At 42.2% G+C, this 26,207-nt stretch overlaps 1 protein-coding gene across 1 annotated transcript in view; it reads right to left on the bottom strand.

Moving 5' to 3' along the window:
• ZZEF1 (zinc finger ZZ-type and EF-hand domain containing 1) overlaps positions 1–26,207 on the bottom strand; it is a 293,759-nt gene that overhangs the window by 54,428 nt on the left and 213,124 nt on the right. Inside the window, exons 37-42 of the mRNA XM_089655409.1 lie at positions 22,170–22,339; positions 14,068–14,128; positions 13,842–13,972; positions 4,654–4,931; positions 4,331–4,505; positions 125–257 (exon numbers count right to left, since the gene is read on the bottom strand). Coding sequence (XP_089511535.1) covers positions 125–257; positions 4,331–4,505; positions 4,654–4,931; positions 13,842–13,972; positions 14,068–14,128; positions 22,170–22,339 — 948 coding nt within the window. The remainder of the gene's footprint in view (positions 1–124; positions 258–4,330; positions 4,506–4,653; positions 4,932–13,841; positions 13,973–14,067; positions 14,129–22,169; positions 22,340–26,207) is intronic.

Here is a 26,207-nt window from a genome sequence, read left to right as displayed (position 1 = left end):
AAACTGTAATAGCTGGGTCCACAGTAATGGTTTGCTAGATACCCTACTGCACCCTGCAACAATCTGTGCAAATACCATTTGCAAAAAGTGCAAGAAAGCAAACAGTCAACAGAAATGTACATACCAGTCTTCCTCTTTCGTGTTTTAAGGTCAACAACTACAGCTCTATTTTTCTCAGTGAAATGCTTTAATATGACAACATCATGAGGTTCTTTGGCATTATCAACATAAACAGATCGTGTTCCCATACACAGTACCTACAATGAGACATAAAACAAGATGACAATGTCAGAGCCTTTCCAGCCTTAAACACACATACAGTATACAGTCTTAGACACACACGTGAAAGAGGTTCTTCTTACATAGGCAGTCACATGAGAAATAACTTTATTTAAAGAGGCTGACCAGGGCCTAACTAGGCAAAGTGACAAGTTGTCTTGTAAGAGAATATCACCCACCTCAACCCACTGGTGATCCACTTGCCCATGGAAACTGGGAGTCCCAACCCTCAGTAAGCTCCATGTTGCTGGTACCAGATCAAACACAAAGAGGTATTTTTTTCCTCTTCCTCATCAAATGACAGTTGTTAGGAATGGTGTTTGGCTACTCAGGCCAGAGCACTGCATACTGGGAGGTTGTCACATGCTCATTCATAACCAGAAGTACTGGGTAGTCTTGAAGGCTCCAACAGAGGAGCAGAACAACAAGGGAGCATGTGCAGGGTGGAGAACCTGTCACCTACCACAATACTGGGTTGTTTAGTTATGGAAAAAATGCTTCTGTGGTCAATGGCTGTAATCATCCCCTCTGCCACTTGTGGTTTCTTTTTGTCCCTTAACAGGAAGAGGGTAGGCAAGAGACAGGGACTCCAAAGTTTCACCTGGGATCCTTGGGTACTCTACAAGAAATTCAAATCCATCATGGAGACACACATGAAGATGCCCCATATTTGGGGCACTTTAGTTCTTTGGGGGCCACTGGTTTGATGCATGGCTCTATTAGCCATACTAGACAGGATGTTTGTTTCAGCTACTATCTCAGATAAATAACCCTTTGACCTCCTTGAGGACAAAGAAAAGAAGTTGAATGTATTCACTTGAGTTTGCTTGACCAGAGGCATTACAGCTAATCAACAAAATGCATAAGGCACCAGAAACTCTTGAGAAAGCAGTATTTTTTCTAGGAGGATGAAATAATTTATCATGTTCTCCTTCCTTTTTTATGTTTAGCATAAGATTTCAGCAGCAGATTTAATAAGTTACTGATTGTACAACTTTTTCATTTTTTTTCTTGTCAATTTTCTGTTCAGGCTGGTGCCATGACCACTGCCTGAGGTTTCTTTTTTCAGGGTGGTTCCTTTTCTCTTGCAGTATCCTATGGAGCAACACTTGCATGTAGGTACTAGGAGTTGTGTCTCCCAAACTGTGTGCATCAAGAGAACACAAAGCCCTGCAGCCTAGGATGGAAAGGCACTCCTTTGCTCCTCCCTCCACCTTCCCTCTCCTTTCTCCAAGCTAACAGACTGGCTCTAGGCTACACGGTCCGCTGGAAAGTTCAGGATAAAAATAGAAAAGGTAAGAACTTAGTGGGTGCTTACAACAGCAGCTATTGCACCAAAAAGGAACCACAAACCTTCTCAATAAATAAATATAAAATAGAAGCAACAAATATACTGATAAAATGTTAAAGCATCATATTACTATAAGTCAGGTGACAACTTAATAACAGGTGATACGTATAGGAGTGACTCTGAAGTATATCAAATAACCGTCCAATTGCAATACACATATATATATATATGTATATATATCCAGAATAAGGTGACAAGGTGGTAGAAATTCCAGAGATAATATGTTGGGTGACGGTGACAGTTCCAAATGGACAATTAAAGATGTGAAACTTCTATATCCCAGTGTGAACTAATCCGGTGATAAGCGACAAATGGTAAGATTTCGCACTCACTGGAAGCGCAATCTTAATGCGCATTGATCAAATGAATTATAGCAATGTGATGTTTTAACATTTTATCAGTATATTTGTTGCTTCTAGAGAAGTTCAGGATAGCAGTACTGAGAAAGCAGGAACCAGAAGCTTTGAAACCTGTAAACTTTAAGTATTAGGGTAAGACTTTTAACAAATAATTTACTGGGAAATGTTTATTTTATTGTGCTCAATGTCTTCATTTAAAAAATGCTGACGTTTAATACTACTTTAAAGCACAAAATACATTTTTAAAAAAAGTAAGCAATGATTACATCATTTTCAGAATAATGTTCCTTATGTTAATGCAATCAAAGTGGATGTCCCTCACAATAATTGTTTGAAAAGTAAACACAATCACACAGTTGTTAACCCATTTTTAAAAAATAATAAAGGAGTCTGTAAAGCATTGCAGCCATGTTCAGCAGATCACGGGTGCAGTGTCAGACTCCTGCAGACTGTGTAGCTCCCTGCCGGTACCACGGAAAAGGGCAGGCAGCTACAGAATGACAGGAAGAATCAATGAACTACGTGGATGCTCACCAGCGCCCTTGTAGTTCATTGAGAACCACAAGCTGTCAGCAGTAAAAAGCTGTCGGTACCTGTAGTCTATTCTTTCACAGAACTCTGTGGGTGGAGCCCCGCAAGGCCATGCTCTTTTCAAATTGTGACAGCAGGTGAGGGGAGAAACTCCCATACTCACTGTCACAGGGGGAATTGGGGGAGAGCTGCAGGAGTGGGAACATGTTCCAGCCTAAAACAGGTGGAAAATGTAACATGTTCCCAAAGGTTAACGTTTTATTTAATATTCAGAGCAGATTAATCTTCCCTACAGTGTCAATAAACCCACATCATAAAAAACTTACAATAAATGCTGTATTACATGCTGTTCATACTCAGCCAGTCACTATGGAATTTTTCTGTATTCTGCAAAAAACCTGGTTGATCTTGCTGTTGTCTATCTTCCCATTCTGTCCATGTCCCCAGTGCAGATGGGGATTTGGCATAGCAGTGTTGGCATCTAGTGCACATGCTCAGTTTTCAGTGTGTTTCTGCTCTGAGCATTTCCTCCACATCACACCTGAGCAGCCCATGTGACTACAGAGTCACACATGTGGGTGTATACTCAGTGGTAAATGACAGCCCACTCCCTACTCCTCCTCCATGCCCACTAACCAGCTTAACACAATGGGGGGGGGGGATATTACACCTTCACCTTCCTGTTATTCTAAGACACAAGCTGGAGGGGGCATGACACAGCCTGTGACTGGCAGAAATCCACCCACACCATGTTTTTGCCCCTCAAAAATAAAGATTTTATTTCAAATATATATATGTGAGATAATTTAAAACAGTTTATTGATATTATTTATTTTTACTCTGTATCCCAAAGTTGTTTTTTTCATTTTGAACATCTGACCAGCAGCAGAAGACTAGAAGCTCCCCCTGCATGTTTCCCTGCAGGCTGAGACAGCTGTATGTCAATTAGAAAAAATGTCATTAGATGGGTTTTTTTTAATAATTACAGTGCCATCATCCACATACAGAAAGAGAAGGGATAATTTAAATTAAACAGTGTGTATTTAGTGTCAGGTTACAGAAAATGTAAAGTATACAATGTTAAGTATCACAAGTGAAAGGTTTGCATAAAAAATTTAAATAAAAGGGTATGTCTATTTCTCCATTTGCTAGGCAATAAGCATCCCTCTTCTCTAGACATGTATGCGGCCAATCTGAGTTCTGAGGCCCGTTTCACACATGCTTAAGCGTGTATAAGAACAATGTGAATGCCAAGCTTTTACAAAGCATTTGCAAAGCTTCTAGCAAGCTTTGTTGACGCTTTTAAAGTACCATCCATCTTCTGTTTGTACATGCTGAACACAGATCCTAACTGGAGTGTACATTGCTACTTTAAGCAAGCTGCTAGCAGGCTTTAGCAGGCTTTCAACAAGTTTCAAGAAGTGCTGAAGCCCGCTGGCAGCTTGTTTAAATGGCAATCAGAACTCCCATTAGGATCTGTGTTCAACATTAACAAACTGGAGCTGAATGGTACTTTAAAAGCTTCAGCAAAGCTTGCTGAACGCTCTGCAAATGCTTTGTAAAAGCTTGCTATTCACACTGGTCTTATACTAGCTGATGTTTGAAAAAGGCCTTCGTTCAACCTGGACAAATAATTGGAAATTCTCAGTTGCTGCTCACCTAGAGACTGATTAAAGCCTGTAATACTTGGATGGCTTAGCTACTCCTGCCTCTTGTACCAGGCTCGTAACAGCATCAACAGGAGTGTGAATTTACGTAAACTTTCAGATTACGTTAGTGACATTTCTGGTTATATTTGTAAACATCTTACCTCAGGAAATCCAACCAAAACTAACAAAGTGAAGATATTGGTGTTTTTCAACTGATGAGGCAATTGTTGCATACAGTGATCTGTAAAAGCATTCATCACTTTCTGCCATTTTGGAGAACTATTTAACTCCCGCAGGATGTCAGACATAGTACAGGCCCAATCAAGACCAACTTTGCTGTAAGAAAAAATACATACATATACACACATTAACTGTATTCAACCCATGCCTTATGAATAACTATATCCACAAATGCCAAATAATTTGGTTCCAAGAGATAGCCATAGTGCATAAAGGTGTCAGAATGAGAGAATGAAATACATACCTGTCTAGACACAGAGCTCCGAGAGTGAACAGTAGCTGAGTTGTAATCCAACCATCTGGCACAGAGCTCCCATCATCTGCTGTTTGCAAGATGTGCTTGGAAGACAGGACTTTTTTCACAGCATCATCCACCTCAGCTGGGTTTAATCTGAGGATCAACTGCCCCAGAAGGCCCAATGTTAAATGATAGGATTCATTTAAGTGACCAGCATTGGTGATAACTACTTGAAACATCAGTGGTAGCACTTGCTGCAAGTTCGCAATGGAACTCACTGCATCCTGCAAGAGAAGAATGTTCATTTAACTGTAACCTTTACTTTTTCTTAACAAACATTTCCATAGAAAAGCAGCATTCTTGTAATTTGTAAGGTTCTGCCCTAAAAAAAATATTTAGTAATCTAGAAACTTTTGCAGATTCATAACAAGTTTATACATTTTGTTTACATATATTTAGAAACAAGTTACTACTCTAGAAGCAGTGTGGTGAAATGCTGGCAATCTCAAGCATAGAGTCCACTGCATCTCTGTGGTTTTATGCAACAATTCAAACAGTGGGTCCACTGTGGCACAACCAGATGCTACACATCTGCAGCCTGTATTTCTTTTGAGGTTGCCTGTGGGGTTTTCTTTGAATCCTGGACAATTCTTTTGTCAGTTATGGCTGCAATCTTTCTTGGTCTACCTGACCTTGGCATCAAGAGATCCCCGAACTTTCCTCTTCTTAATAGGTGATTTAACAGTACTGATTGGCATATTCAAGGCTTTGGACATCTTTTTATGTCCTTTTCATCTTTATAAAGTTCCATTACCTTGTTATGCAGGACTTTTGACAGTTCTTTTCTGATCCCCATGGCTCAGTATCTAGCCTAATCAGTGCTTCCACTAACGAGTCAATGAGCTAACAAACTCATTGACTATTTATACACTGACACTAATTGCAATTTGAAAAGCCACAGATGTGGGACATTACCTCTATTTGGCATTTTACCCTGTGTGTGTCACCTTGTGTGTCTGTACCAAGGCCAAACATTCCAAGGTATGTACACTTTTGATCATGGCCATTTGGGTGATTTCTGTTGGCGTCTGATGGCAGATTGCCCAAGATGCCCCCACACTCCTGGTGGAGTGTGCCTTCACCCGACAGGGTGGGACTTTACCTTTCAGATCATAGGCTTGAATGATCAATTGGCAGATCCAGTGATAAATAGTCACCTTGGATGCTGCCTGCCCCTGGCAGCACAAATAGAGCATCTGACCTCCTGGCTTGTGCTGTCACCTTCAAGAAGACCCTTACAGCACAAACCACATCGAAGATATGCAGAGATCTCTCTTGCTGACTGAGGCCCAGGAAAGAACGAAGGCAAAACTGTCCTGAATGAGATGAAAACCAGAAACCACCTTTGGTAAAAAGCAAGGATGAGGTCGCAACACCACCCTATCATAATGCAAAACCAGAAATGGTTCTCTGCAAGATAGAGCTGCCAGCCCTTATACCCTTCGCGCAGAAGTGATTGCCACTAGAAACAACGAGTCAACAGGACCAGTGGAATCTCTCCAATAGGTTCAAATGATGGCTTTTGCAAATCTCCAAAACCAAGTTCAGGTCCCAAGGACACAAAGGCAACCTGACTGGAGGAGCCATACGCATTACTCCTTGCAAAAATTGCAGACCAAAGAGTGAGACGCAATGGGCCTCTTGAAAAAAAATAGCTAATGCTGAAACCTGGCCCTTAATGGTACCAACAGCCAAATTCTTCTGCAGCCCTGTTTGAAGAAATTACAGAATACTGCCAATCACATACTTTCGTGGGTGCCATTTGTGAACCTCACACCAGGCAATGTAAGCCTTCCAGGTTCTGTAATAAATGTTCCTAGAAACTTCCTTTCTAGCACCCAACATGATTGGGATTACAGAAACCGACACTTCCCTATCCTTCAGAATCTGAGTTTCAATAGCCACGCCAACAAATCTAGCGACCGTAAAGCAGGATGCAATATGGGACCTTAAGACAACAGGTCTGGCCAATACAGCAGGACCCACGGCCCATCTACTGCTATCTTCACTATTTCCACGTACTCGGCCCTCCTGGGCCAGGCCAGAGCAATCAGTATCACTGGAATATACTCCTCCTGAATCCTGCATAAGAGACGCGGCAGCAGCTGGATCGGAGGAAAGGCATAAATCAGTGAGAACAGGTTCCAAGGGATAACTAAGGCGTCTACTCCTGCTGCACGAGAGTCCATACCCTGGATACAAAAAGGCCGACCTTGTTTTTAAACCTGATCTACATCCAGGCAAGCCCATCGTTGGCAGACTTCCTTGAAAACATCGGGATGCAGAGCCTATTCCCCTGGAATCAACTTCTGGCGACTGAGATAATCCGCCTGCCAATTTTCCACACCTGGAATGAACACTGCTGACAGACTTGGAACATATCTCTCTGCCCAGGTCAGAATGTAGTTCACCTCCTTCTGGGCACCTCGACTTCTGGTACCACCCTGGTGGTTGATGTATGAGACTGCTGTGGCATTGTTGGACTGAATCCTTACAGGCCAACCCTGAAGCCTGGATATCCAATATCTCAGAGCCAGCCTCACTGCTCGAAGTTTCAGGACATTGAAGCCCTTAAGAAGAGACTCTAGCTTTTTATCTGCTGGGTCCTTGAAAACCTGTACATTATCCAAAGGACATGTTAAAGATTTATTCAGGGATGGAACAGCTGAATCCACTACAGGCAACCCCCATTTCTTAAACTTTTGTTCCATGGGGTATAATACAGAAAACCTCTTTGGTGAAACAAAAACCCTGTTTGGGTGGTCCGAGTCAGCATACAAAATTTTGCTACAGAAGAGGATGCAGGAAAGGCCTGAGTACTCTGTGAAGGCTTCAAAGAGCTCAGTAAGAATAAGTAACCTCAGAGGTTTCTATTAGAAGTAGCCTGAAACCAGACTGTACCATATCAATGAGGTCTTGGGACTAAAAATCTCTGAGACTGGGAGGCAGAGACCTCCTACTTCTCCTCAGGCTGTGACTCCTCAGACAGAAACTCTACTGCCTGACCTTCCTCCAGCCCTTCCTCATCCTCAGGCTCCACCCATTCCTGCTCCAGGATTGGTGATTCTAGTGACGGGGATCTATCCGACTTCTTAGTACCCTGAGAAACTGATGCAATTATCCCAACTATCATATCTTCTAAACCCGCTAAGGCTGAAGCAAGATCATTCTTGTTACATATGCTGAGGCAGAAGCCCCAGTAGTAGCCACAATGCCAGATAGACACAGCGGCTCAGATTGCCCAGTCACTTCTGGCCTGTTAGGAGAGGATAATACAGTGGACCTTCGTCTAGGTTTCTCAGGACCTGACAGTGGAACATTAGTGCCCTTTCCTGCTGTACCTCCCCCACTCCGCTTTCTGGAAGACATTACTTCAGATAGAGCAAACCTGTGCACCTCCACTAGTAACACAGATCACAATGATACAGCCATGCGAGTAGTGTGCTGAAGTAAAAACAAATGCTGCCTTATGAGCCACCTAGGGCAGCTCCTGACTGATTTGTCCACACTTCCCCCTCAGGGAAGTACTCACGTGCCCCTACAGAATAGCCCGCTCTGTGTCCCGGCCACAAGAGATCTCTCAGCAGCAGCAGCCCACATCTGTCCTGGCTTCCAGATAAACAAAATATGGATTACTTCTGTTTCCGGCCGCACTCCCTCTATTGGCCAAACACAATAAGAGCAAGCACATCTCAGGAACAACAGTGAGCACACCTCTCTTTTTCTCTCCAATTTAGAGCTTTGTTTCTCTTTACAGAGAGAAAAAAAGGAGATATCTTACCAGTCCCACCGCAGTTCCCTGGATTCAGTCAGGCACCAACCTTCACGGTGAGCAGTGTCATACAGACCTTCAAGGATCAGTCCCCATGCTAAGGGGCTACTGCCTCGGACCTGTATAGCACCCTGCTGGAAGCGCCTTGGTCATATTTTAATACTGCACAGGGTTCCATCTGCACGGGGTCCAGCGCCGTAAGGCTGCATTACAGGCAAAACCTCAAGGATTCTTCTCCTTATCTGGCAAGGCTCGGGTACCATCCATTTTAGCTCACAGCCTTCCGAATGGATCAGATTAAAGTCCCTGATTCTCTAATGGAACAGTTCTGGACTTTCAGGTATGCTCCAAGAGCACAGCAGCACTTTCAGTGACCATCCACCTTATAGACACTGGCGAAAAAACTGTGGTACTTCCTGTATAGAAGGGGTTATATAGGGGAGGACCTCCTCTCTGATTGATTGGCCAATGTCCATTCACCTATAGGTGGCCTATAACCCAACATAGTCAAGAATAGCGTGCTCTGTGCCCCGTGATGATAAAGAAATAGTATTTTTGTACTCATCGTAAAATCCTTTTCTTGGAGTTCCCTGGCGGAAACAAGAAGTCATTAACTGTCAAGTTATACTGCTGACAAAAGAAGGATTGAACGGTAGAAAACAAAAAAAAAAATTGTACGCCAGCCCAGGATAACCTCTCCTACTACTAATTTTGTAGCAAGCAGTACTGATGGCATAATAGTAAACACAGCATGCTGAAACCAAGGGGTCCTTCAATGGACTCGGAGAAAAATATATTATGGTGTGTACGAAATCCAGTTTTCTTTCTCATCCATTAAGGGATACAGAAAGTTATTAACTGTCAGGATGTCTAAGAGCAGCCCAACTGAGGGGGGTGGGCAACACAGCAAATACATGCTAACAGGTCTGCTAAAAACAACAGAAATGTGAGCACTGCCTGCAGCTCAAAGAAGATTCATCCCTCTGAGAATTTCCTAGGCTGAAAGCTTCACACCAAGCGAAACATGCCTTCTACATGCAGTGACAGACCTTGAAAGATTTAGATTTTCTAGTTTTTAACATTGTGGGAATAACTGATTCTGAGATGCCTATGTCCCTCAGAACCTGGGCTTTAACAGCCATGCTGTTAGAAACAGTGATCCAGGAGCAGGATAGCAAATCCGTCCACAAGACCAAAAGATCTGTTCGATCTGAATGTAGGGGAGGAAAGGTGGAGAACACTATAGCTTCAACTATAAGATCCCTGTACCTGGACACAAACCCATCCAGTTTGTTGAAGAAACCTGGAGGCCCACATTGCGACCTCCACCCTTAACAAAGGTCCCAGAACACCGTTGAGCTCATGGACCACTATCCCAGGTCCAGAAGCTGCTGGCTTAGCAAGTCTGTGTTCTCCAATTGTCTACATCTGTGATGTACATGGCAGACAAGGCTGGAATGTGAAGTTCTTCTCAGACCAGGATGTGCTCCACCTCTCTTGCCGTGGCAAGACTTCTGAATCCTCCCTGATGGCTGATGAATGCCACTGCCCTGGTGTTGTCTGACTAGCTCCAGGATGGATTACCCTTCGGTCATGTGGGCCAAGGCTGCAGGGACAATTAAATTGATTTGTAGTTCCGCAACATTGACAGGGAGACGAGACCACTCAGATATTCAAGTTCCAGTCCAGCAGGCTAGCATCCATCGTGAGGATCCTCCGAAAAACTCCAGAGCTGGAATCCCGAGCCACCAAACCAGAAGAACCTGGTCCTTTGCGTCAGACTAATTGTCTAAGGACTGGACTAACTTGTCCCAATAAGAGAGAATTTGTGCTGTAGGGGTCTGGAGTGAAACTAAGACTGCCTAAAATGGGGCTACCATCAGCTCCAGGACCCTCATGTAGAAGCAAAGAGTCAGTGGACTCCTGGACTGGAGAGAATCAGTCTGGAAGCAGATAGTTTGAAGTTTCTCCTAGGGAAAAAAAAACTCTGGCTCGAGTTAGGTCTAGGAATAGACCCAGATACTTCAAACAGCGAGTTGCTTCCAGCACTGATTCCTGCAGGTTCAGGATACATCTAAACCTCTGCAAAATCTGGATGGTCAGGGCTATGTTGCCTGCCAGAACCTGTTCCCTCAATAGGAGATTGACTAGGTATTCCACAATGGGAATGCTACAAAATCACAGCAAAGCTAAAACTGGGACCAGCAGCTTGGTGAACACTTCTGGTGCAGACGATGGGGTGTATGGCAGTGCCACAAAAAAGTACAGAGGACTCACAGCAAAGCATACAAATTACTAGTGTGCTACAAAAGGTCGGGACACATAGGTACACATCCCTAATGTATACATATACCAGGAAAACTGAGGAGACTGGAGCTGGTGGACTCAGGCCAGGAACTACCTGATCCTCAGAGGTAGACAATTTAGTCTGCTGAGAAACATGATCTACAACAGCAGAGGTAAGGGCTGTAGTAGAGAAGAGCCTAGAGGAAAAAAAGAGGGTTGTTTTGGAGAGGGTTACCTGTTGACTCTCCAGCACCAATAAAGAGGAAAGCAACTCATTGGCCAAAGGTAAGTGACATGAGGGTAAACATGCTGACAAAATAAGATCCAGTTGAATCTTGGAGGCAATTGGATCATTATGAAGATGATGTTTACCAAGTCCTACTGCAACTTTTTTTTCCCCCCAAACAGGTTGTCGCCTGAGTGCCCCACAATGGGGATGCCATGAGAAACCACCAGGGCAAACGCTGCAGCGTTCTGGGAGTGTTTGGCCAAAAAGTAAATGTAGTAGAGACCCAGGTTGATAAGGCAGAAGAGATGTCTTCACCTGATGGGTATAAGAATAACTTTAGTGATGAGATGAACCTATAACCATAGGATAACAGGGTCATAATAAAAACCTTCAGAAGGCATAGAAACATTTGTCCCCAGGACCCTTAGGGGAGCACAAGTTGGAATCATTGCAGTGGGACCATACTCGTTGTGTTGAAATACAAACATGTTGCGACCATGAGGGGGTGGATGCAACCAAGCTCAAGAAACAAGTCCTAATATACTCACAGAAACTCATACAGCTGGTAGCCAGTGAGGGTTAAATGTCAAAGGTGACCTAAGCCACTGCAGGCATGTAGTGGGAACAGACCAGAGATTAAAGTTCCACATGGCTCTTTGCAAAGTATGAGCAACAGCTGGGAGATAATTCCTTGATGCAGAATGTTCAGCATGTGAATCTTCAGAGACAGAGCAACTACGGAGGCAATGCCAATGGCTCTGGACCATGAGTAACTTGTTACCATCATGGGGTCTGAAAAGCACCTATTGTGGAGTCTAGAACCCAAAGGTCACTTCCAAGATAGCCCATCAAAGTCTGGTCCAGCAGGGTCTTAACGCAGCCCTCATAAGCTAGACTGAGGAAAGGTTGCTCTGATAGCAAAAAAAAATAATAATAATGTTGCTCCCATCTTACCTCCCTCATTCTCTTGCTTCTCCTAATTTCTGGGGACATTTCCCCTAATCCAGGCCCTCAACCATCTCAACTTCAGTCCAAAAACCCAGTGTCCTCCTTCCCCTAGCAGCAGCCAGAATCCACAAACTAACTTCTATTCTCATGCTTCCAAGAACTAGCCCCCCTCCTCATGTGCCCTCTGGAATTCCGGTTCAGTCAGTAACAAGCTTAACTCTGCCAATGGCCTTTTTATCTTCAACTTTTTAACCTACTTGGTGTTACTAAAACCTGGCTTCAGGAAATCTGACCCTGCCTTTCCAGCTACCCTCACTCATGATGGCCTCCACTGGACTAACCCACCCTGATGAAAAGGGAAGAGGAGTTGGAATCCTATCCCCACAACGCACACTTTCAGGTTCTGCTGTCTCCCCCCACTCTATCCGTCTCCTCTTTTTAAGCTCAGTGTATTTGTCTTTTTCTGCAGTTTCTTTGATGATTGCTGTAATTTATCAGTCTCCTACACAGGTGTCCTACTTACTTGATTTCTCTTCCAAGCTACCCTACTTTCTCTCCCCTGAAATACTGACTATCATTTTTGTTGCTTTTAACATCCCTGTTGATGTTAACACTCTAGCTGCCATTCAATTCCTCAACCTAACCTCTCCTCTTTATCCTACACAATAAATGCACACTTCTACTCACTCCAAAGGACACCACTCTTGGCCTTGTATTCTACCACCTCTGCACTCCTTGCAGCTCACCAGCAGCCCCTTTCCTCTTGCTGATCACAATCGTATAAGTTTCACACTCTCCCCATCTTCAACCCTATATCCCCCAACCAACAAATGACTTGTAAAAACCTTTGTCACTTTAACCTTTCTTGCTCTATTCTACAACAGACTACCACTATGACAAAAAAAAATCCCACCCCTGTCCTGCCCTGGCTACTTCTATTGGAGAACTCATTCTTATCTTCCCTGGACCTACTCGCTCCCCCTCATACACACAGTGTTAGGCCCTGATCTCTACAACTTTGGCAAAAAAACACCACCAGAAGATACTGTGCTCTTGAGTGATTGTGGGGTAAAACACAATCTCTGCATACATTTGCCATATAAAATCTGCCCTCCTAAAATATAATTCCTGTCTTTGTACTGCCAAACAGACATTTCATCACTCTTATTGGCACACTCTTACAAAGTTCTGGACAACTCTAATGTTTTCTAATTTTACCACTTCATTCTCCACTGCCTCTACCCACTAACGCATTTGCTGCCCGAGAAAATACCAATCATTTCAAACAAAAGACAATTTGTGATGAGATCTCCACTATCCAGAAAACTCCCCCACCTAACAAGTCTACTGCAACATTCAATAGTTTCCTCTTTTAACCCTCTTATCACAATAGAAGCTGATACATTTTTTTCTGACACTCATCCTGCATCCTAGACTGCCTTCTCTTACAACTACTCTGTCACTCATCTTGCTCTATTCTGCGCTGACTCACATCTTCAATCTACCGCTTTTACTGGCATCTTCCCCACTGCTCCAAAACATGCAATGGTCACCTCTATATGTTAAAATTCCTCGCTGGACCCCAGCAGTCTGAACAACCCAAGACCGATCTCCTTTATCTCGTTTACCTCTAAACTTCTAGAATGCCTAGTGTAAGCTATCCGAACAACCACTCTGCTGATAACAACCTTCTCAACCCCTTTCAGTCTGGATTTTGCCCAAAACACTCCAAAGAAACTGCCTTTTATAGCTGACCCCCAACGCCACCTCCAAAAAAAGGAAAAAAAAAGCCCAAAAAACACTCATTTGGCCTCCAAGACTCTTTGCTGATTTTTCCCTGACCTTGGTAAGTTAGGCCATGACAGATTCTTTTTAATATATGAAACCTTGGGGACTTACTGATTTTAAAGGAGGCAACATGGCTGCGATCAGTCCTAATATACGTTCCTGAGAGCATTCAGCAAACAATTGGTCAGGGCTTAGGGTTGTAACTTTGTCAACAATATGTTTCTTGGACAAGTCTCCAGCAACTATGGGGTTAAAGAAAAAAAATTATTACCAGAAATACAAATTAACCAATTAGTACAAAACAGAAGTAGAATAGAAGTATAAATGGGTAACTAACATAAATATCCCTCTGTAAGGCCTTCTCGGTCTTCATCCTCATCTTCTGCACAGTTTTGCTTCTGTGAGGTGAAAAGATTTACTTCAGTAACAAAGCTACACTGCATAAAACATGAAAAAATATCACAACAGAGAAATGCAGACAAATGAAAACTGGAGCAAAGTAAACTGAAAGTGATACATAGTGGAACCAAACAGTCAACATGTTATTTCCCAAATGCAGGTTACAAGTTACAAGCCAACACCTAACAAAAAGTTTAGGACACCAGTTTTTTTTCATCTTTAGCTCTCTCTCTACATGATTACAAGTGTTTAAGTACTGACAAAGAACACGCACAAATACTTTTATGTGTACATGCACAAGTAATGCAAAACAGAAAAAACACAATCTGACTGGTTGCTGTAGATAACATTACTATTCTCAACTTTTTAAATAAGCCAGATTTTTTTGCTATTGTAGAATAGGGAACCTCTCCAGAGTGTTTAACACATCTATATATCAAAACTAAAAAGATGAAAAAAAAAAAAGGGAATTTTGACTTGCCTGTAAATTCCCTACCTCTTAAATTGTAAGCTCCGAGGAGCAGGGCCCTCCTAAGCCTCTTGTATTGAACTGTATTGTTGCTGTATTGTCTCCCGTTATATTGTAAAGAGCTGAGCAAACTGTTGGCGCTATATAAATCCTGTATAATAATAATAATAAGTAACTTGGAGTACAGCACATGCAGAGGCTGGATATTCACAGCACCCCGGTCATAGACTTCTACCTTTCAGGTAATCTGACACTGGCAAAGATTTTAGACATGCCTACCCTTGGGTGTACTCGGACAACCCTACCCCAATCTGTGAGATCTTGTTTAACCCCTTCCCGCCTAAGGGTAAAACAAATCTTAATGCCTAAATACAATTTTGCAATGTTGACATGTGTTAGTAAAACTGTACACATCATCACAACTACTTTGTACATCCAGGTGAATTATACTTTGTTTTTTTCAGGACAAATTGGGCTTTCATTTGGTGGTAAATGGTAATGGATATTTCCTAATTGTTTTTATTATCAAAGGAAAACTGGCCCAAAATAGTAAAATAAAAAAAATAATTTTTTTTAAATTTAGCTGTTGATTTCTTGTTACTACTATAACCTACCACCAAAGAACAACCCAAAATAAATTTTCCAGCTCTTGATGATCGCAGCAATACCATCTATGTGTATGTTATTTGTTGTTTGTACACATAGTACAGCCCAGAAACAATAGTCCGCATTTTGTTTTTTTTACCTAAAACACACTGACAATAACTGACACTAATACTAATTAAAAATAAATAAATAAGTAAATAAAAATCCTGACCTTTGATCCTGACCCAAACACTAACCCTGGCACTGAACTAGATCAAACCTTGATCTACGTATTTTTTCTTTATTTTAATATTTATCTTTTCATTTTTTTTTTAAACAAACAGCTTTTTTTTTCTCTCTATGCAAAGAGTTCGAGAGATACAATTTATCTCTCTCCTCCATTCATAGAGAAAAAAAAACAAGGTGGGCGGGCTATACAGTGACTGATCACTGTGATAGCTAATCAAAGGCTATCACAGCGATCATGAGTCCTGGGTCCCGATCGTTAGAATGGGATCTGGGGCTCTCAGTGACACCCCGGTCTTTGTGCTGGGAGTGTGCCCTCCTAGCACAAAGACAGGTACGCAAATATGCGGCCCCACGGAAAAAAGTCCAGTTCTGTGAGGCCGCATATTTGTGTGAAATCGGCGTGAAGGGGTTAAGGAAGCAGTGCAGACTAACACAAGAACAGGTGGTGTCCTGTGTGTCCTGAGTGGACTCTAAGATACGGAATGTATAGGCAAAAAAAAATTATTTTATCTCAATCATAACGTATAAGACAGAAGCTAAATATTCTTAGACCCTGGAAGATCCATGATAAATGAATCAGAACGGTGGACAACAAGACAAAACAGAACTATGCAACAAGCCCAAAAGAAAAGAGTTAGCACTTCCACCTAGCAGCACTAGGGTTGTATGTGTATGTATGAATGTGAGTTAGAGACCTTAGATTGTATGCCCCTTGAGGGTTAGGGACTGATGTGAATGTACAATATACATATATGTAAAGCACTGCATAAATTGATGGCGCTACATAAGTACTTGTAATAAATAAAATAAAGACCCAACTCAGACTGCTGCTGAAAGAATCTTATAGCCCGAAAGCTGCATGCACAGTGGTCTGGACATCCACCTGGTAGATCTTAAGAGAATGTGGGAACTGAAGACCAGGTGGCAGCCATACAAAGCTGAGCAACAGATGCCTGGTGGCAGAATGCCCAGGAAACGCTCATGAAAAAGTAGAGGTACTGGAGATACCATATCTTTTAGAGCTTTTATAAGCTCTTACAATGAGTTGTCTTACCCACCTTATAGTGAACTTGGAAGCAAGGTGTCCTTTTCAAAACCCTGGTAACAGGACCAAAAGAGAGTCTGTGTTTCATATAGAGGCTGTGGCTTTCAGACAGGCTCTGACAGCATTGACTAAGTCCAAAAACAAAGCAGAGCAATTTCCTCGTGATGCTTGGTAGCAGGGCACAATGTCTTCTTTAAGGTGGAAGGCTGATTCCACCTTAAGGAGAATGGAGGGTTTTGAACATATGACTACTTTGTCCTTGTAAAAAATTAAGAAGGGCTCCTTACAAGAGAGGGCCACTAACTCTGAAAAACGTTTTTTTTTTTTGTTTTCTTTTCAGCGCCCATATTCTCAATTTTGTTCAGCACTCATGTCCTCACTTTAATGGAAATTTGTTTGATACTCTCATTACGATTGACTGTTTGGTTTTGATTATGACTCCTTTGAGGGGGCATTGTATTGATGTCAGATTGAAATGAAAATCTTATGTTCTTTTTAGCCCTGATGAAGGAGGCACTCCAAAACACTGGCTACCCCTGACCTTGGAATAAAGTTGTATCTGGACCTCTTAATAGTGGTGTGGCACTTCAATTCCAACTTTTCTGAAACACGTCTGACAGACATGATGCCCACCAAGAAGCCTAGTTTGCAGAAGAGATCACCCAAGGGTAGTTTAAAGGGTGGTTTCTGCAGGGCAGAGAGGACCTGATTGAGGGTGCTGTAATGGGGGTCTGATCCATGAAATACCTTGAAATATTATTATTTTTTTTTTTTTTACAAAAGAGAAAGCAGTCAAAGGCTTATAGAATAGGTTGTACATGCTGAAACCTGTCCCTTAAGTGTACTTAGAGCCAAGTTGTGGTCAACTTCCCACTGCAGAAAAGCCAGAATATGAGGTACTGAGTAATCTCTGGTGTTAAAATGCCTGTGTTCACACCAAACGAAAAGGGATCTCTAGGTACAGTACTAGATTACTCTCAAAGAAGCTTATCTGGGATTGAGCAATGTGGGAATGACAAAGTCAGATATACCCCTGTCCCTCTTCAACAGCCATGGTAGGTTGCAAAAGCAGGATAGTACAAAAGGGACCTTGGAAGAGCAGGTCTGACTTATTCGGTTCCACCTCATAGAAGTTTGGGTCTGCCTGTGTACCAAGTGCCTCTTTATTTCTCAGCATGGTGCAATCAGAATTGCCAATTTCTTATTTACCTTTATCTTGCAGAGCAGTCGAGAAAAAAATCTGCATAAGAGGGAAGGCATATGTTAACCATTTGACCTCCGGAAGATTTACCCTCCTTCATGACCAGGTCATTTTTTTGCTTTTTGGCACTTGTAATGGACACTGGCTGCAGGGACCTTCTCTGCCCACATTCACCCTCTTATTTATTGTCATATTTCCCTTTCTGTGACATTTTTGAAGGACTATTTTCTTGTATCTACCCTAAAGACAGTTTTATTTGATATTATAAATGTTTTGTTTATACCTGGTTTATTTTATTTGAAATTATACATGTTCATTAACCACTTCCAGTCCAGACACTTTTACCCCCTTCCTGCCCAGGCCAATTTTCAGCTTTCAGTGCTATCACACTTTGAATGACAATTGCGCGGTCATGCAACACTGTACCCATATGAATTTTTTAGCATTTTTTGAGACAGATAACGCTTTATTTTGGTGGTAATTATTCACCACTGGGATTTTTATTTTTTTGCTATGTGAATGAAAAAGTCCCAAAATTTTGAAAAAAAGTGTTTTTCTTATAAAATTTTGCAAATAAATAGTATTTCATCATAAATCTTGGCCAAAATTTATTACGTTATCTTTTTAGTAAAAAAAACCCAAAACATTAGTTTATAACCAAAAATTATAATTTTTAAACTTTTTTTTTACTTTTTTATATGATTTTTTTTTTTTTTTTACATACTTGTCACCCTAGCAGTACAGTGTCACCATGGTGACACTGTACTACTTGTGGGGGGTGATGAAGATTTTTTTTTTTTTTTTACACTGATTGCTTTTACACCCATAAAGGCTGTAAAAGCAATCGTTTCTCCTTCTCTCTAGCTGCATTCTTGCAGCCATTGAGAACTACTGAGTGAGCTGTGATTGGTCACAGCTTGTCACATGGTACAAGGCTGTTGTGAATAGTCTTGTAGCATGTGACCTCTGTGATCATTCAAAGATTTCACACGTAGTAAGCAATGATGTCCCAAGTGACATCTTGCTTACTACTCTGCATGTGATCACTGATTGGCGAATCAGTTATCACATGATCGGGACCTCGCACAGAGGTCCTGTCCGCCGATCGGTGTTCCACTGTGTCCGGAGGACACAGCGGGCACCGGATCGCGGTGCTGCGCGCTCCCTGGGGAGCAGGGAGGCCCTTTATAAACAGCCACCCAACCCTGCACTGCCACCGTCCAGCCGTTTATATACAACGGCCGGACGGGAGGTGGTTAAAGGAGCTGGTCACATTGGTCTCTGTTCCATGTACTCCTATCTAGGCTTCGTTCTGTCTGGGTGGTCTTCCTGACTAATCAAGGCTGATCTGGGTGCTTGGCTGTTGATTAGCTTACTGTTAATTAGATCACTGTTAGTTGTTAGCTGTACTGTTTAACGTTTGCACTGTTTAGGATACAGTGATCAAACTCTTACCTAATCTGTGTGGGATGTTTATCTCAGTGTGTAATATTTGTTTTATTGTCCATGTGGTGGCATTGCCCTATTTCTGGTATAAAAACTGTATTTCTGTTCAATAAAGAGTTCCAGTTTGGCATCTAAGCTAGTCTTGTCTAGTCTACAATGCCCAGCTACAGTGAATATAAAAAGTCTACACACCCCTGTTAAAATGTCAGGTTTCTGTGATGAAAAAAAATGAGACAAAGATAAATCATTTCATAACTTTTTCAACCTTTAATTTAGCCTATCAACAGTATAACTCAGTTGAACAACACACTGAAATATTTTAAGTGGAGGGAAGTAAAAATAAAAAACTAAAATAATATGGCTGCATAAGTGTGCACACCCTTAAACTAATACTTTGTTGAAACACCTTTTGATTTTATTACAGCACTCAGTCTTTTGGAAATGAGTCTAACAGCCTGGCACATCTTGACTTGCCAATATTTGCCCACTCTTCCCTGCAAAAACACTCCAAATCTGTCAGATTGTGAGGGCATCTCCTGTGCACAGCCCTCTTCACATCACCCCACAGATTTGTGATCAGATTCAGGTCTGTGCCATTCCAAAACTTTCATCTTCTTCTGGTGAAGCCATTCCTTTGTTGATTTGGATGTATGCTTTGGGTCATTGTCATGCTGAAAGTTGAAGTTCCTCTGCATGTTCAGCTTTCTAGCAGAAGCCTGAAGGTTTTGTGCCTGATATTTGACTGTTATTTGGAACTGTTCATAATTCCCAAGACATTGAGAGACTGAAACACTCCTCCTCAGCCCATAAAGCTAGCATCTGTTATCTTCCAGGAAGGTGGGAGAAAGGACTTGAACATTTACAATACTGGACTGGAAATCCACAAAGCTAGTGATTTCCTTGCTTTGCTGGAGAAATGCATAGGGAAATAGAGAGATGGAGAGCATTGGCTCCAGGACAAAAGAATGCTGTGTTGGAGGGGCCTTGAGTGGAGCTGATAAGGGAACAGCTATGAATGAGGCAACTATGAGTGTTAGGACTGTCATGAGCATGAGACCTTAGAGAGAGCTTGTTTTGCAGACAAGTGTGCCTTACTATTTCTAGTATGAAGCCTAGATACTCCAGACTCAGGGAAAGCTGGAGGACAGACTTTTGGAAGTTGATTACCCAACCAAAAGCCTGAAGAATGTGAAGTCTTTTAGACATTTGCAGACAGTTATAAGGAAGATGAATCCTTCAGAAGAAGGTTGTCTGAGTATTCAGTAACCTGAATGCCCTGTGTTCGTAAGAGGGTGAGTAGTGGTGCAAGCACCTTTGTGAATGCTCTGGGTGCAGAGGATTGGCCAAAACAGAAGTGCAAGATAGGCAACAAATTAGAAGTGTTTGTCTCCTACTGCAAAGTACTGACAAGGTGGGTAAATGGGTATATGGAGTTGGCATCTTGAATTTCTACTGATGCCAAGTATTTACTTTGTTTTAGAGAGGAAATAACTGAACTTGCCAATTCCATGCAACTTGTAAATGTGAAGGGTACTTGTTTAGAGATTTTAGGTCCAGAGTAAGTCAAACGCCTCTGTTGGATTTCCTAAAAAAAGGTTTAAATAGAATCCTTTGAACCTATCCTCTAGAGCGACCTTTATCAACTAGGGTGCCTTGAGGTTTCTTCAGGGATGCCTTGCCAAAATATCTAAAAATTGCCCAAAACTTGTATACAAGCCAGCAGGTGGGACATGTCTGCCTTTTAGTTACACAAAGCCATAGGTTTTCATTGTGCACCATTACAACCTACTAGCCGCCGGCGTCCTGACAACCAATGGCATCATCAGTTGATAAGGAGGATGTCGGCTGCCTGCACAGCATCCTAGATTGACCCTCCCCTGTCCCTTTCCATCAATGCTGAGGTCACATTAGCTCAGTGATGGGAGAAAAACTGAAGGAAAAGAGAAACACTGGAACAATAGTCAGTACCAGTGTGCAAAAGTGTATTTGCTTTGGAAGAATATATCACCTCCAATGTTGGGTGTCGTACATGTGTGGATGTTGCTGCATTATATAAAAGTATTATAATACTTTTTCACATTTTAGAATGGGTTGCCCTTTTAACATTATGAACAGTCTAGATGCACCCAATTTTAGAATGGGGTGCCTTTGGACTGTCCATATTTTTAAAGGGTGCCTTGGGACTATCCATATTTTTAAAGGGTGCCTTGGGACTATCCATAATTTTAAAGGGTGCCTTGACTGAAAAAAGTTGAGAAACACTGCTCTAGAGGGACCAGAACATTTCCTCCCTAGGGCAAAAGATGGTTCAAGGCAGTTTGTAAATCTGACTGTCCTTAGGCAGCTTTTGGGTGGTTTGAAAGAAGAAAACAAACTATGAATATCCAAAGCCTGTGTGCTGTTCTGTATAATTAAGACAAAATAATACACACATACATATAGAAGTATATTTTCCCATTATTTGAGTTGTGGTCCCTTTAAGGGGGTGCTTTGAAATGTGATGCTGAGTACTCAGGGGTTCTAACTTATGGTGAGTTGTTCTGGGTAGTCCGGCTAGAAAGGAGAAGACTGACTTTCAGTACAGTCCTTATTAGGGATCTGGAATTTCTGAGATTTAAGGAGTTTTGGCTGGAAAGAGCCTCTAAACCCTGATTACAAGGGTCTTTGGTCTGGAAGGGGTTAACCCAGGGGGTTCAGAGTTCAGAAAAAAAGGGGAAACTGTCGGCACTTAGCAGTGAGAGAGCTGGACACACCTGAGTGAGCAGGGTGAACAAAGCATGGGATTGAGCCACAGTTGCTGATTGTGAAAGCCTCTTCTTTGGGACCCCTGGAGCAGATGGGAAACCACAAAAAACCCCAGTGTGGGGTCAATATATGGTGGTGCTGCGCCATCATCTTGGTTTGTGACACAGACATACACACAGAGATATATACACACATTTACTTTTTTCATACACAGAAACACATGTAATACTGAACATTACACTGCAATACTATAAGACTAAAAGATGCACTGGTTTCACAATTATGTATTATCATTGTTACCTTTTCTAATCCAGTAGGTTTTACGGTGACAAAACCAGCTTCCTTTTTTAAAGAAGAATCATCATCAGTCTCCACAATATTATTGTTAGAAGATGTAACCGTGGAAGCTCCACTTTTAGGACTGGAATCATTGCTAGTCAACAAGGACAGTAAGGAAGACACTCGGACACCTAAAAAACAGATGGAAAGACAAAAATAGAATTTCTGAACTCACACTGAATTCCTTTTGTAAGGGTCCACTGAGGGACACAGCTTATTAACTAACCTAGGCTTACCACCTACAATAGAAATCCCCCATAGGCTCATAGAATATGAAATGCCAGATCCCCATTGTGAGTATAACCTCTCCCACCACACATCTGCTCAGTTGTAGCAAGCAGTCCACACAGCAATCAATCGCATATGAACGGAGGGAGCCGAGTCCCTCAATGAACACTTAGAAAATAATTTTATGGTGAGCACAAAGTCCTATTTTCTCTATCGCTCATTGAGGGACACAGAAAGATGACAGGCAACCTAGGGACATCCAAATACAGTTCAAACTAGGGGCAGCAACAATCAAAACACAGGCAAACCAACACAACAAGAAAAAAAAAACAAAGAAAACTATTAAAGTGCCACTTGTAAAACCTACTGTATCCCTGAAACTAGCATCTGCAGAAACAGACACTTTGACATTGTGAAAGTAGAAAACCTATGCACAAAACAATAGCTAAAACAACAAATAGCTCTCCCAACCCTGTGGAAGTCAATAGAATCACAAGCCCAGGAACAGATAAAATTCAGTTTAATGCAGGTTTAAAAACCTGACCTGTAGAAGTGCTCAGACTGACACCAAGCCAGTGGAGAGGAGAAACACACATTCCCAGAAACTGGAGGATAACACATGATCCTGGACCCAATAGTAGGTTGCTCAGCCCAGGAGCCTGAGGACAGTGGGAGGAGTGTGTGGGTGGCAGCCGGCAGGATCACTAAGATGGCGTGTCCGCTGTACTCTATTGACTTCCACAGGGTTTGGAGCGCTCCTTTATTTGTTTTTGTTTTGTGCTCATGTCACATTGTAGGTCATAGGAGTTGTCAAAGCTGCCCATACTGTGGTTATCTACATATTCCCTGGAACCCCATTGCGCTTGGTATTTGCACTTTTTTTTTTTATACAATAGCTAGCAACCCTACAATTCTCTGACATTGAGGCCTGATAACGAAAAGCCCAATAAACACTCAATGCCTTAGTAGAGTAGGCATGAACATAAAAAGAAGGTATTTTTTGGGGGGCACATACACAGGCTCCGGCAAAGATGGCCACTTAGCTGCAAAGCTCCACACAGCAGCTGCCGATGTCGGCCCACCACAGCCTTCCCAATGGGCCACTGGACTGGTGGTCTCTCAGAGCCCGGGATGCCCAGCGGACATCCTTGCTTCTTCTATGGCCGGCAGATCAGAGCACGGGCCCGGTATCGGCTGCTGCTGACCACGAGGTCCTCCCAGCCTGAAGCCAAGATGGCCGCTGCTTCCTGACAACAACCACAAGGTGTGCCCGGGCCCTGCTTCTGAAGATGAAGTTGAGGATTTCTCAGACGGCTGCACAGCTCTCTCCCCCCCCTCTGCTCATGATCCCCTGCTACCCAGGGACTTCCCAGCCTCTACTGAATCGCTCCTTGACTCCCAGTCAGTGATGCCCCAACCTAGCCCTGGACTCCCAGATGAGGTGCCCACTATTCCTTCATTTGCAGATCTTGATGCAAAAGCTCTACTCACTAAATTTTCTGAGCTACAGGAACAGGGCTTAGCTAAAATGGCTGCACAAATTACATCTGAAATCAATGCTGATATACAGGGTCTGGGTTCCCACATTGAGGTGATATAAAGGAAATTACAGTCCACTGTCACCCACACTAACCAGAATATGCAACGCATTCAGAAATTAAAAGAGCAACTAGACAAAAGACATAGGGGGGTTTATTTACTAAAGCTGGAGAGTGCAAAATCAGACTCACTTCTGCATAGAAACCAATCAGCTTCCAGGTTTCATTGCCAAAGCTTCATTGAACAAGCTGAGGTTAGAAGCTGATTGGTTTCTATGCAGAAGGGAGTCTGATTTTGGACTCTCCAGCTTTAGTAAATAAACCCCATAGTGACAGTAAGTGAGGGAGCCTCTTTGTATACACTGCTACCTCACTGTATACAATGCTCCTCTCCTGCCCCCCCCCCCACCCCCTCCCCCCTACAAATAGGATCTGTCTCTCATATGCTATCACATAGGGGACTATTGGTCCCCTATGTGATAGCAATAAAATCATAAGTTAAAAAAAAATACATGAAAGTAGAAAAAAAATACATTAAAAAATTGGAGTCTCCCCACCCCCACATACACAGACATTTCGGTTTCAGTTCGGTTTTTGGCCATATGCATTCTGAATTTTCGGTATCGGTTTCAGCACCAGAATTTTCATTTCACTGCACCACTAATACCAACCGAACCAATTTCACTCCAAAGAGCCCAAAGACAAGCTGAATGTAACCCAAAACAAAACAAACCCACACTAAGCCGTCTATCAATAAGAATGGTAAAAAATATAAAACATATAAAAACATATATAAAAAGAACATTTAATTATTCCCTTATCCTATAAAAAAAACTTTATTGAGAAATATATGCCCTATCTAGTGGTAAAAAAAATAAATGACACCCCAAAATTTATTAAATTCTATGCCCCATCTAGAGGTAGGAATATATATATATATAACACCTCAAAATTATAATAAATAATTAAATCACTTTGTAAAAAACAATATTACATATTACTAATAAAACAGTTAAGATCAAATTTTCGTTATACAATCTCGCAACCTAGGAGCTCTTCTATAAACCAACTTAGGTTGTGCTGATAAGCACTTCGATAAATTAGTGGTGCACCGAAATGAAAATTCTGTGCAGAAACCAATACCGAAAATTCAGAATGCATATGGTCAAAAACTGAACCGCAACCGAAATGTCTGCGTATGTGGGGCTGGGGAGGCTCCAATTTTTCTTTGTATTTTTCTCTACTTTCATTTTATTATCTAAAATTTGATTTTATTGCTATCACATAGGGGACCAATAGTACCCTATGTGATAGCATATGAGAGACAGGTCCTATTTTTAAGGAGGGAGGGGGTGGGGGGGCAGGAGAGGAGCAGTGTATACAGTGAGGGAGCAGTGTATACATAGAGGCTCCCTCACTGGCTGTCACTATAAGTCGGTGCCGGTTTTTAAATGCAATTGCCAGCTTTTTGTTCCCTTCACTATAGCTTGCAGAATTAGCTGTCACTTTCCCCGGAGCGAAAGAAAACTTTGTTTATTTTATCTCGGGAAATAAACTAAAAGGACATTTTGTTTCTTTTAGCTGGGGGGAAAGTGATAGCTAATTCTGTGAACTATAGTGAAGAAAAAAAAATCCGGTAATTACATTTAAAAACTGGCACTGACATATACAATCTGACAAAATGTCCCTTAGGGACATTCATAAGCTAGGAGGTGTGATGATAACTACTAAGGGGTATATAGCCATTACGATCTACTGTCTTAACCGCTTAAGGACCGCCCAATAGCAGAAATACTGCTACGGGGCTGCACCTGTGCGCAAAATCATGTATATGTACACAAATTTGCATTTCCGGGTACGGGGTACGTGCCCTACCTGTGCTGCCATTCGCGGCCGTGGATGTCAATCACCGGGTCCTGGCCGGTAATTACCCGCCGGCACCCAGTGATTACCGACAATCACCGAAGGGGAGGAAGACTGTTTTGTTTACACAGCCATCTGGATCAGTGTGCTTACAGTAAAGCCCACATCCCCCGCCCCCTAGTAAAACACTCCCTGCACATAGTTAACCCTCTGATTGCCCCTCACATTAACCCCTTCCTGCCCAGTGCCATTAGTACAGTGTCAGTACTTTTTTTTAGCACTGATCACTGTATTGGTGTCACTGGGTATGTCAGTGACACCAAGTTAGTTTCCCCCCCAGTGTCAGAATGTCCCACTAAAAGTCACTGAT

This window comes from Staurois parvus, unplaced genomic scaffold (genome assembly GCF_062004578.1).
Source record: "Staurois parvus isolate SC_StPar_1 unplaced genomic scaffold, SC_StPar_1.0 ptg000839l, whole genome shotgun sequence".
In the NCBI taxonomy this organism is placed as follows: domain Eukaryota; kingdom Metazoa; phylum Chordata; class Amphibia; order Anura; family Ranidae; genus Staurois; species Staurois parvus.
This window is presented reverse-complemented; position numbering and strand designations above follow the sequence as displayed.